Here is a 13,561-nt window from a genome sequence, read left to right as displayed (position 1 = left end):
GCCGCCACGGACACACCTTCCAACGAAAAGTCAAAAGCTCCGCAATTTAACATCGCAAAGGCCTTTAGATGAGATTGACCAAATATGATGACGATGTGACAAAATCTCTAGGAGGAGTTCGTTAAAGTACGAAGCCTGGAAATGACAAAATATGCACAGAAATCACAGCAAAAATTCAAAATGGCTGACTTCCTGTGAGGTTTAGAGCTTCACTCCAAGAGACTTTTTTGTAGGTCTTGGGGTGATATATGACCCTACCAAATTTCGTTTCTGTAGGATTTTCGTAGCGGCGGGGCTGTTCTCTTGAAATTTTGCAGGTGGCGCTATCGAGCCATTTCTGCATGCCCACTTCTGGCGCCTATGCCACATGTAAACTTTGCCACTTCTGACGTGTGTGCAACGTTTTATGACTTTTTGAGGTTGTTTAGCCTGTCAAAATGCGATTCAATTAGCGATACTTTGCCAGGCCGCCACGGACACGCCCTTTAATGAAAAGTCAAGGTCGTTGCTTTTTATCATCACACAAGGTCTTGAGATTACACTGGTGAAATATGATGTTGATATGGTTAAATACCTAGGAGCAGTAAGTCACAGCGTCAAACATGGTATTTCCTGCTGCCTCTAGGTGGCGCTATGACTGTTACTGAATTATGCCATGTTGATGTGTTCAGGCCTGGACCCTTATCAAACGTGTGAAGTCAGGGGCAGATTGGACAATGTATGCCTGAATTACATCAGCTTCCTGTTTCATGGCGAAACATTACACTTTGCCAGGCCGCCACGGACACGCCCTCCAATGAAAAGTCAAAAGCTCCGCAATTTAGCATCGCAAAGGCCTTTAGATGATACTGACCAAATATGATGATGATCGGATTAAATCTCTAGGAGGAGTTCGTTAAAGTACGACGCTTGGAAATGTCAAAAAATGACAGAGAAAATTCAAAATGGCTGACTTCCTCTGGGGTTTAGAGCTTAGCTCCAAGAGACTTTTTTGTAGGTCTTGGAGTAATAGATGATCCTACCAAATTTCGTATCTGTAAGTTTTTCGTAGTGGGGGGGCTGTTCTCTTGAAATTTTGCAGGTGGCGCTATCGAGCCATTTTTACACGCCCACTTCTGACGCCTATACTACATGTAAATTTTCGCCACTTCTGACGCGTGTGCAAATTTTCATGAGTTTTCGGGTATGTTTAGGCCCTCAAAAATGCGATCCATTTCGGAGAAGAAGAAGAAGAAGAAGAAGAAGAAGAAGAAGAAGAAGAAGAAGAAGAATAATAAACGGAGCAAAAACAATAGGGTCCTCACACCCTGGTGTGCTCGGGCCCTAATAATAAACGGAGCAAAAACAATAGGGTCCTCACACCCTGGTGTGCTCGGGCCCTAATAAACGGAGCAAAAACAATAGGGTCCTCACACCCTGGTGTGCTCGGGCCCTAATAAACGGAGCAAAAACAATAGGGTCCTCACACTTGTGTGCTCGGGCCCTAATTATAAATTATTTATACTCTTAAGTATTTTATAACAACAGGGTACCTATTGTAATATTACGTGGTATGTATGACTTAGTCAAGTCTATGGGGAAATTATGTTTTATTTATTTTTTATTGTGAATTTTTCATATTGACTACTGAATGTTGTATACAGTCAATGTCTACGAGCCACATCGGCAAATAAATATAACAGCATATCACTTTTATTTTAGTAGCCTATATTACTTGCTTTTAATAACAAAAGTCCAGCTGATTTAATGTGGTTATCTTTTTTTTAAGGTAAGTACAATACAAATAGCAACTTATTCCCTATTTACCAGGAAACTCCTACATTTGCGGACATATTTGAAGTGGTGCTTTGCAATTTATTTACTGTAAACACAAGTATTTTAGCCAAATATAATTTATGAAATGGCAAACCAGAATGAAACAACAGCAGATATCAGCTCCCGCTAAAGCAAAAGACGACTACATGCGTAGGTTAGTGCGCAGGTGTAGAGCGCGCGGCCGTCTGCAGGAGGTTTGCTGGAACGCGATCCTGAGGTGAAATTTCTTTAAGAGGTTTTAAAAACGTTCTACACTGTGGAGTACAGCTGCGAGTGATGTTAGCAGGTTCCGCATGCTGGATAAGGTGACTGGTTTTGTTAATACATGACTCACGCATTTCAAACAATGTTTTTCAAGAAAGTTGCTAGCTAATGGTAGCCGGTTAGCTAGCACATAAGTAAGCCTAAAATTTATAAACGTAACTGGCTTAGAAAACTCTGTTTCTGTCAAGGCACAGTGAAGAAACATTTACTGAAGGCTTTCATTTATGTTTTTTATATGTAATGCAGAACAGCATTTGTGAGACGACATCAACTCATCATCCGAGTGGACAAGAACACCAACAGAGGAAGCCAAGCCGCAAAAACAATGAAAAATTGTCATGACTTTTTATTTTAAATAAAAGTTATGTGATAATAAACATTAAGTGTTGGCTTAATTATAGTGTTTTAAAGATGTTTTGAAATAAGTTGTTTTAAAATAAAAATAACAATATTCTGTATGTTTATGGTATTTACCCTATAACAAGAGGTGAACAAAGCACCACTTTAGTTTACAGCCCGCAAATATGAGAGTTACCTGGTACATAAACAGAACAATCGGGGAATAAGCCCCACTTTAGTTTACAGCCCGCAAATATGTGAGTTACCTGGTACATACACAGAACAATCGGGGAATAAGCCCCACTTCAATTTACAGCCCGCAAATATAAGAGTTACCTGGTAACTCCTGTATACATATACAGATCAAAGAGGTACAAGTTGCTATTATTTTTATTGTGTGTTATATTTTATTTGCCGACGTGGCTTGTAGACATCAACTGTAGGCTATACAAAACACTTCATCAGGTAAGTAGCAAATATGAAAAAAAAAACATATTACACATAGACCATATTACCCATAGACGTAAGTCATACATACCACGTAATATTACAATAGGTACCATGTAGTTATGAAATACTTAGAGAATAATTTTCCATATATTCTTACCCCCTTATTACCCCAAACTTAAAATATTATTCCCTTATAACTACAAGTATGTACTGTAGAGGTACTCTGTTGTTACAAATAGGTACGCTGTAAATTCGGTTTAATTACGCGGTACTTTGCGGGTCGTAAAATAAAGTGTTACCAAATAGTATATAATATTGTAAATAAAGAAAATAGACTGTATAATATACATTTTATATTATTATGCAAATTAATAAAATAAATGTTATACTTACAGTGAAACGGGTCTTTTACGTTGTTGCCTGGTTACTTTGTTTATCTTAAATTTCCGTTATTTTGTTGCTTGCGCAAACACTCGAGAAAAGGTCACGCGCTGTGTTTTCCAGACCAAGACGATCGTCGTTACTGCGCCATCTTTCGGTGATTTAGGTGAGTTGAACTTACATTTTCATCAATTAAAATACTTTAATGCAAAAACAAAAACACTGTTGAAGAATGTAGATGAAATTTTTTTAAGACTTTCTATAAATAGCAAAGATATTACCGTGCTTACTAACATAGGTTACTATAGTAACAGCTTAAAACCACACTGAAGTTGGTTTGTGTTATTTTTGCCAAAAAAAGAAATCCTCCAATCTCTCTCTCTCTCTCTCTCTCTCTCTCTCTCAGAATACATGTTATCTTTATATTGTTTTCTGCCTAGGCAACATGTGGGCATTAATTGAATGGAAAGAACTGGAAGCATCTCTTGACATTGTCAAGCGAAAAGACATTCTTCAAAGCGGTGTAGTTCATGAGGGGGATGTCGTTGATGTTAAATATGAAGATGAAAGCTCTCCAGCAATTGTTCTCAAGCTGAGTGGTAAATGTATTTTTTATTTAGCAAATGCTTTTAATCAAAAGAAGATAGCTATTTAAAAAATATATAGGAAATTTGACACTTAGGGTTAGACAAGTAAACGAGTATATACATATTTAGATTTAAATTCTTTTTATGCTCCTATAAACTGTAGCTATGTAACCTGAATCTAAACTATTCCTTTTAAATAACAAACCTTCTCCTGTACAGAAAATAAGGACAAGCTACTGAAATGTTTACATCAGATAGAGTTAGAGAGGAAGCAGAAAGAGGAGTGCAAGCTGCCTGAAAAGAGAGCTGTTAAAAGGAAGCAAATATTTAGTCCAGAAAATAGTCCAACATCAAGTCCAGAAAAGAGACCTAAAAAAGTACATTTTAACTTCCGGATAATATCCATTTATCCTTATATTTGTTTGACAATTGCATGCTACTGATGTTATCAAACTTTATATTTGGTCTCTTAATTAGGTGGGAAAATCACAAAAAGACACACTGTTGTTTAATAAAATACAGGAAAAAAACTATGAAAATAACACAATAAATGATATGAGAAGGGAGATCAAGGCCCTCAGAACAGAGAATCAGGAGCTAAAGGCCCTGAACTTTAAGCTACAAAAAGGTAGGCTATATATACACATGTTAGCATTTTTTTCTTTGCTTTTAAGATATGTATTACAGAGTTTTTTTAAACATTCGATTCTATTTATTCAACATTAGAGATTATTAACAGATTTGATGAGGTGCTACCTAAAAGCAGTGTAAACAAGCACGCTGCACCAACCAGCAACATAACAGTTGCGGCTTGTTCTGCCCTTCAACCAACCAATTCCGATCTCAGATCTTCTGAACAGGAACATGTGAGAAATTTATTTTTAAATAACCTTTTCAAAACACTTTGAATTTTGTGATTATGTAAAGCATAAGTTTATACTGAAAAATAAGTACATTATACATATAAAGTGCAGATTTCAAGAAATTTATGCAATTCTACCTTAAAACATGCTTTACTAATTTTACCTGCTATATTATAATAAATGTGTTTTTTGTACAGGTCGAAATCCACAAAAAATTAAACATCAGGAAAGAGACGTTCCAAGCATGTGGAAGAGGAGGCACATCATGGTCAGCCATGGTTAAAGATTTAGCTGTGGCTGTTTTTGGAAGAGGCACACTGGCAACACACAGCCTATCTGGAAAAATTGGAAATGCCAATAAAGATTCACAAGCCAAGCCTCCATTAGACCCAGTAAAAGTCGAGCTTGTTTTAGGTATAAAAATGTTTTTTAATCTTTTTTGTTTTATATTGTTTTTTATATATTTGTATGTTTGCTCTAACAGCAAACTCTTAATGGATTCTGCCAATATCATTATCTCATTATATCTCATTATTTTATTAAATTTTTGATGGAAGTGGCGTTTAGCGGTTTTTAAATCTAAGCTCTTCAAATGTCTCTGGATATTACTATTTTGTTCTCACACTGAAGTTGTTGCTGTAATTTCTCTTTCAGACACTGTTCAGAAGAAATTTCCAGAAACTCCACGGAAGTTTCTTAGGGCTTCTTTACGAGAAAAAATGAACGATGAACACAAACTCGTAAACAGGTTTCACATTCTGAATAGATCGTTTCCTTTTCAAGCATTATTAATTACACATTTTGTACAACTGTATAAAAGCATAAATGTGTGTGTACATGTATTATAGGTCTATTTATCTTTCACTTTCTTAGGCAACAAAAAAGGGACTGTGTTACAATGCAATACTGAGAGGTGAGGCTCATAAATGATGGCATTCACTTTAACATGTAATTTTATGCTGTGTTACCTATATTGTAGCTATAATGTGTCTTTATTTCTTTCTAGAGTGCAGTGTTGTTTTTGCTGTGATGGTTACAAGTTCTGCTCAGAATGTTCATCTTTATATTTTGTTATTTTCCAGACCCTTGTGTGTTAATAAATACTAATCAGTTACATTTTATGAAGTTGTTTCTCAATTCTTTTCTGATGTGCTTAATAAATATGAGGCGCATATCCTTGACTTTAAGAAGTGTTTTGTTCGACTGGATTCTTTTAGGATTGCTGCAGAAGTCCTGTAGGATTTTAACATTAGTGGGTAGGTTTCCTGTAAGTCTTCTACAGGATTCCTGTAGGTTTCCTTTATAATTCCTACATACGTCATGCAGGCTTCCTGTAGGAAACCAGCAGGAGTCCAGTAGGAAACCAGCAGGATTTCTGTAGGAACCTACAGGCTTCCTGTAGGAAACCAGCAAGAATCTTGTAGGAAACCAGCAGGATTTCTGTAGGAACCTACAGGCTTCCTGTAGGAAACCAGCAAGAATCTTGTAGGAAACCAGCAGGATTTCTGTAGGAAACCTGCAGGTTTCCTGTAGGAAACCAGCAGGAGTCCAGTAGGAAACCTGCAGGCTTCCTGTAGGAAACCAGCAGGATTTCTGTAGGAAACCAGGAGAATTTCTGTAGGAACCTGCAGGATTCCTGTAGGAAACCAGCAGGAGTCTTGTAGGAAACCAGCAGGATTTCTGTAGGAAACCAGGAGAATTTCTGTAGGAACCTGCAGGATTCCTGTAGGAAACAGCAGGATTCCTGTAGGAAACCAGCAAGAATCTTGTAGGAAACCAGCAGGATTTCTGTAGGAAACCTGCAGGCTTCCTGTAGGAAACCAGCAGGAGTCCAGTAGGAAACCTGCAGGCTTCCTGTAGGAAACCAGCAGGATTTCTGTAGGAAACCAGGAGAATTTCTGTAGGAACCTGCAGGATTCCTGTAGGAAACCAGCAGGAGTCTTGTAGGAAACCAGCAGGATTTCTGTAGGAAACCAGGAGAATTTCTGTAGGAACCTGCAGGATTCCTGTAGGAAACAGCAGGATTCCTGTAGGAAACCAGCAGGAGTCTTGTAGGAAACCAGCAGGATTTCTGTAGGAACCTGCAGGAGTCTTGTAGGAAACCAGCAGGATTCCTGAAGGAAACACACAGAAGTCCTGTAGGAAACCAGTGGGAGTCCTGTAGGATCCCGCAGGAAAATGATCACGAAAATCCTGTGGGATCCTGTAGGAATGTGCAGGTATGTGGTGTGTAGGTCCTGCAGGATTTTTCCTGCAGGATTCCTGCAGGATTTTTTTGTAAGGATGTGTATCGAACAACTGAATCAGGAAGCCAATGTGACGTACTGTACTGAATCCCAAGAACCAATGAGGTTTAGTCAGGTCCGTTACGTGTGTTGTTTGAATATAAACACTAACAAATTTATGTGGATTAACTTTGTAAAATCAATATATAATGCAAGTTCAATGATATGATGTTGAAATTGCAATGTTAGCCTATTAAAATTAATGTACATTTTTTTCTAAATACACTAAAACCTCTGTAAAAGTATGCTTGTGTTTAACATACTTTTTTTTTAAATGTGTAATTAAACATATATTTTTTCCCAGCGTACCTCTAGTGCTCTTTTTAGAAATACGTTAAATGTATGCTTGAGTTTAGCATACTTATAAAAAGTGTAATTAAAAATATATTTATTACCAGTGTACCTCTAGTGCACTTTTTAGAAATACATTAAAAGTATGCTTGAGTTTAGCATACTTTTTTAAAGTGTAATTAAAGATATAATTATTACCAGCGTACCTCTAGTATACTTTTTAGAAATACATTAAAAGTATGCTTGAGTTTAGCATACTTATAAAAAGTGTAATTAAAGATATAATTATTACCAGCGTACCTCTAGTATACTTTTTAGAAATAAATTAAAAGTATGCTTGAGTTTAGCATACTTTTAAAAAGTGTAATTAAGCATATATTTATTACCAACGTACTTGTAGTACACTTTTTTGAAATACATTTAAAAGCTATTTAACATATTTTTAATACACTTTAAATAAGCACGTTGGGAATACAAATGTACTAAAAACATATTACTTAAATTTTAAGTATATTTTTAATACATTAAATACAACTTTTTTTTCACCTGGGCAGGAGTACTTCTACTGTGTACAGTTCTTCCAAGTTCTTGACATTGTAACAACACAGCTGACAAAGAGGTTTGAACAGGAAGGGCTACAGCACCTGGTCAAGCTGGAGAAAGTTCTATTCTCTGGTCAAGTTGATGACGTGTTTGGCCTGTATTCAGAGCTGCAGTTCCAGTCCCTAAAGGTGCAGCTGGCCATATTCACTGCCAATAACACCTACAAAACATGCTCAGAAATGACAGAAATCATGGAGAATGGTTTCCAAGGTCCGTGGTCTCTTCAGTCAAGTTGTGGCACATCTGATGAATCTGGTCCTTCAAATTATTTTCAAATAATTCAATGGCCCTTTGTCAACTATTACTGTAACGTCACTGTTGGTGTTAATTAATTAATAATAATAATAATAATAATAATAATAATAATAACTCCGTGCAGGCGGATAGTAGCGCAAATGAAAATATGTGCAATATTTGTATGTCTAAATTACAACCCCAAATCAGAAAAAGTTGGGACACTGAAGAAATTGTGAGTAAAAAAGAAATGGAATCATTTACTAATCTCATAAACTTATATTTTATTAACAGTAGAATATAAATAACAAACCAAATGTTGATAGTGAGACATTTTGAAATGTCATGCCAAATATTAGCTCATTTTAGATTTTCATTTCATGGACACATTCCAAAAAAAGTTGGGACAGGTAGCAATAGGTAGCTCTTTGCTCCCCCTACAGGTTGAAAGCGTAATTGTCCATTACCACTGTCATAAATAATTTAGCCTACTGCAGCAAAACTGACTCTGATTGGATTGTAGGTCTGCCGTAAAGCAAGTTTTTGTAGTTTTCACTCGAACTACAGGACCGCGACCTGACGGTTGGAAACTTCTTTAGTGTGGTTTTGGCCGATAGAGGGCTGCAAAGTGAATGTGAAAGTGCCGTTCAGCCTGTTTCAAGTGGATGAACCACTGAAACTTTTTTGGAAACGTTATTTTAAGGTAATAAAAACTCTTTAGTGTTGCTTTAATTGGAATTATTTTAGTGTGTGTGATTTATGCGTGTGCGGGTACATGTCTGGTAACAGGCCAAATATTAACGGGTCCGGGCGGGTGCAGATTTTATTTTGATATTATCACAGGTGACGGGTCGGATCTGGTGCTGATCTTTGCAAGAACGGGCAGGAGCGGGTCTCCAAAAATTGACCCGTGCAGGACTCAGGCTTTTTTCATTCACAAGGTTTACTCAAGGAGGAGAAAACAATCACGTTTGAGGCTCACAATATGTCATTACCATGAACAGAACTTCTATTATTCATCTATTTGTAAATACAGTTTTACATTCTATGGGACCTTTAAATATTTTTAGTTTCAGCTCTCTCAGGTGTGAAGATGTTTCTCTGTAATACTGCAACCACACAACCTGGAGAGAGAGAGAGCGAAAGGAAAATAAAATTCAAGTCTGGGGCAAACGCTGTCTATAAATAAACATTCTGATTTAAACAGTTTAAAAAAAGTTCAGCCTGTGATTAGCTTATTTTCTCATTCATCCATACACTATATTGCAAAAGTTTTGGGCCACCTGCCTTTATATGCATATGAACCTGAATGACATCCCATTCTTAATCCATAGGGTTTAATAAGGAGTTGGGCCACTCTTCACAGCTATGATAGCTTTAACTCTCCTTTAAAAGTTTCTCCAATGTTTATGAGTGTGTTTATGGGAATTTTTGACCATTCTTCACACATTAGTAAGGTCAGACACTGATGTTGGGCGAGAAGGTCTTGCTCTTAGTCTTCGCTCAAATTCACCCCATAGATGTTCAATTGGGTTGAGGTCAGGACTCACCACACCATGTTGGAACAGAAAGGGGCCATCCACAAACTCTTCCCACAATGTTGGAAGCATGAAGTTGTCCAAAATGTCTTGATAAAGTATTAAGAGTTCCTTTCAATGGAAAGAATTGTAACACATGAATTCAACGATTTGGGGGGGTGTCCCAAAACTTTTGGCAATATAGTGTGTATATATATGACTTTCTGTTTTACGGGAGAATAAATATGAAGTAACACAAACCCCAAGTCCCCTCAATCTGTCATCACAATGGGTAAAAAGACTATAGTTCTGATGCTCAGCAAAAAAATTTGAGCTACACAAAATAGAAAGTGGCTTTAAGGAAATAGTTAAACTATAAAAAAATCTATTTCCACAATCAGAGAAATAATGAAGATGTTTTAATCGACAGGAGATGATGCAAATCTGCCTGAATGAGAGAACATTAAAAATCTGTTGAATCTTGGGGTCAGAAAGCTTAAAAAATAAAGGAAACAAGCACCTCCATGACCACAAGTTGCTTGGGACACAAACAAGTCTGGTTGCAGCTGTTATAAACTGGCACCAAATGAACAATAAGTAATAGTTTGTTTTACTGACAATATTGATTATACTGGTTACACATCTTGTGTACTGTATGTGATTATTGTGTAATGTTTCATGTTAGTGGAAAATAAGCTTCAAGTTAAGGAGAATAAAAACAGTTTATTTTTATACAGTTAATCAATTGATGTATTGAGTGTATTTTTCATCAAGTCATTTTGAACTGAAGTGTTTCTTTCATGAACATAAAGGCTAACCCAAATTGTTTGTACAGTCGTGTCTGTTATTATTGTTGAACTTTTGCTAATCATTTATTTTTTTCTCTATTTATGTACAGTTGTGTTCATAACCATGATGTCATGGGCCTGCTGTCAATCAAACATGAGGCAAGAACTTGGTAAATGTTTCCCACAGCTAATACAGTACCAGAATAAAAAATAAATATATGTTGTCATTATAAAAATATGTTATAAAATTCTGGTCTTTTTTCCAAATGTCAATTAACAGATGAAGGTAAGGCAGTGAATAATGGAGATTCAGTTACATTTACATTTAGTCAATTAGCAGATGCTTTTGTCCAAAGCAATTTAAAAATGAGCTACAGTAACAATAAAAGCAATTATAGCAACACAAGAACAGCAATACATAAGTGCACTGGACATAGTCTCATCAAGTGTAACAGTATACATAGCCAAGGGTTGGTATTTTTTAAGACAGAAGATAAAAAAGTTAAGTTTTTAGCTGATTCTTAAAGACAGCTACAGAATAAATTAGCAGAGTCGGTTCCTCTACACACTGGAGTGTCTTATATACACACAGTTGATTTGATACTGTGGAGGTTTAAAGGTAAAATCATAAGAAAAATCAACAGAACTGCAAATAAAACTTCTTATGTGAGAGATTCAGAGAAAAACTGAAGCTGAATGATCAGACCGGAGATCTCTACATAAAACTCAACAGTCTGGAGTTTATCAACTACAAATCATCAGAAACAGAGAAACTATATATAAGAAATTCAATGTTTCTGTTTTTTTTTTGTAAATACATATGCACTGATTTGAAGATAGAAAAGTCAACATTTAAAACTCCACTCTTAACCCAAATTAGTTGACATTACTAGAAATTTGCATGGAAACCAGTTGCACCAAATCATTTTCGTTTTTACACAGGGCTGTATTTACCTTTAGTTGGTGTAGCAGACAAATCAAGTTGGCATTAGTAGTTAACTTAAAAAAGTTCAGTAAACTTAATTTTAAGTTGATTTAATTTGTAATATGAATTGCTCTGTCCAACATCTCTACTTAGTTAATTAAGTTCAAAGATTTTCTATTTTTATTTCCTTTATTTTTCATGGTGTTATAAATGATATTATAACACAAAATTGAATAACACTGAATAAACTTGATTCTCCACATAAACACACAAAACTGTGTTTTTGACATACATTGTCAGTACTTTGGAGAGAAATACTGTACAATAAAATGTTTCTGAACAGGGTTCATGTACGGATATACTGATCACCTGAATGGTGACTTCACAAAATTATCACTTACAACAAAACAACAGCAATAATGTAAGAGCTTAAACCTCTATGTCATTTTATTAACAGATATTTAAGTAGTGAAAGTTCTTAACAGTTTTTATTCTATGTAAAAGCTGAAAATAATTAAAATATTCAGGCACATAGGATTATGGGTATTCCTCACAACATGTACTAATAATTTTAAGTGGAGTTTACTTGAATTTTTTAGTTTAAAGGTTTTTAAACAAACTAAACTTTTTAAGCATTGGTCCAAAACACAAAATATTAAGTGATTAAAACAATATACAAAGTACAACAATGATTTAATACTGTTTACAATGATATGAATTAGTAAAACAGTATTTACATCAATGTCAATGTATATGTGTGTGTGTGTGTGTGTGTGTGTGTGTGTGTGTCTGTGTGTGTGTGTGTGTGTGTGTGTGTGTGTGTGTGTGTGTGTGTGTGTGTATATATATATATATATAAAACGACTGTCAATCAATTAAAATACCTAATCCAGATATACATAATTGTATAATTTAACATCAAGCAAGTCCTGCAGTCCTCCGATAAATGTGAATGTGAGGTCTGAACACAATGTGACAGATGAAACAAAGATGCTGTACTAAACTTCATGTAAAAGATTGTGTAGATGCTTCAGACTGTATGTACAGAAAACAGTTTTTGAGAATCTTTCATTACTGAAAAACTTCTGCTGTGACATCTTCATTTTTTCTTTTACTGCCCTGTACACAGACTGACGCTTCACCTGTGTCAGAACTATCTGTGCTCTGAGCAACACTTAATCCACCTCTGATTTGATCAACACCTGATCAATTGCTGCTTTGACCAATTTCTGCTTGATCCTTTGGTTCAGCTGCAAATACAAAAGAGAAAACTAAATAATTGATCTGATTTCCATACCAACTTAATTAAATCTTTAATATCACCCACGTAAAGGTGAAAGCCCAGTCCTCATTTTATGCACTGCTAATATATCAAACATTTTTAGTTAAAAAGAATAAATACCACTACATATTGTAAATAAATCTAGTATCATTTAATTTTTTCATTTTATTTCTAATTAAATTATTTTTACACATTTGTCTAGTTTAATATAAAGTAGGTAATTGCGTGTTTGTATTAAAGACACAGTACTATTTTGAGATGAAGTCTCCCCATCTTCTTCATCTGATGATGACTGGTCACCACAAAGAGGCATTTTGCAGTTCTGTGAGAACCAGTGTTTACTTTCTGGTCTGCAAGGAGGAACATAAACAAAATAAAACATTACAACAACAACAATAAGAATAGAAGATTAATTTAAATATTGACTAATCATAAGTTTAACAGTAATAACAAACAATATTGTTTTCAAGTACAGATGTTATGAAGTACAGAAAGACACATGATGAGGAAAACAGTAATGATGTGTAGTGTATAAAAGTGACAGATCCAACAATACTGTATAATTCCACATGTAATCAAAATTAAACTTTTTTCCTTTTAGTATAAATGTGTTAGGCTTAAGGATATAAATATATATAAATGGATATGGTCCAAAATGCTGACAAAAAAAGCGCATTCAGAAGATATAAGCATTCAAAACTTAGTTTGGCATATGTGTTAAAAAAGTCTAGAATTTTTATGATGTTATCCTACACAGCAAAATCACTGGTGTTAAAATAACACCCAGGGTGTCAAATTTAACACTGGAAAAGTGTGTATATGTGTCCACACTACACTGTGTTAATTTAGTCAAAAGTGTAGTGTTAATTTAACAACACTCATTATATGTTAATTTAACACTCAATATTGTTAAATTTTACACTTTGTTCAACACTAT

The 13,561-nt window shown here is 35.2% G+C and overlaps 2 protein-coding genes and 1 long non-coding RNA gene across 12 annotated transcripts in view; 2 read left to right on the top strand and 1 right to left on the bottom strand.

The window, feature by feature from the left end:
• LOC135721127 (uncharacterized) overlaps positions 1-13,561 on the top strand; it is a 192,112-nt gene that overhangs the window by 178,284 nt on the left and 267 nt on the right. The gene's annotated exons all lie outside the window — the stretch shown is intronic.
• Positions 3,346-6,042, top strand: LOC135721251 (uncharacterized). Its single transcript, XM_065243443.2, has 9 exons — positions 3,346-3,415; positions 3,690-3,848; positions 4,056-4,213; positions 4,314-4,464; positions 4,563-4,702; positions 4,897-5,113; positions 5,354-5,439; positions 5,573-5,612; positions 5,706-6,042. Exons 2-9 carry the CDS (start codon positions 3,695-3,697, stop codon positions 5,804-5,806), a joined length of 1,047 nt encoding a protein of 348 aa, XP_065099515.1. The 5' UTR covers positions 3,346-3,415; positions 3,690-3,694; the 3' UTR covers positions 5,807-6,042.
• The window catches only part of LOC135721124 (uncharacterized), a 126,139-nt gene continuing 124,678 nt past the window's right edge, over positions 12,101-13,561 (bottom strand). For all 10 annotated transcript variants that reach the window (XM_065243283.2, XM_065243287.2, XM_065243285.2 and 7 more), the window contains 2 exons: positions 12,874-12,974; positions 12,101-12,592 (listed from right to left, as the gene is read on the bottom strand). In XM_065243283.2, the coding sequence (XP_065099355.1) occupies positions 12,549-12,592; positions 12,874-12,974 (145 nt within the window). In that variant the 3' untranslated portion in view covers positions 12,101-12,548. The remainder of the gene's footprint in view (positions 12,593-12,873; positions 12,975-13,561) is intronic.

Source organism: Paramisgurnus dabryanus, chromosome 24 (assembly GCF_030506205.2).
Source record: "Paramisgurnus dabryanus chromosome 24, PD_genome_1.1, whole genome shotgun sequence".
NCBI classification, from domain to species: domain Eukaryota; kingdom Metazoa; phylum Chordata; class Actinopteri; order Cypriniformes; family Cobitidae; genus Paramisgurnus; species Paramisgurnus dabryanus.
The sequence above is the reverse complement of the archived record's forward strand: the minus strand, read 5'-3'. Positions and strand labels throughout refer to the sequence as shown.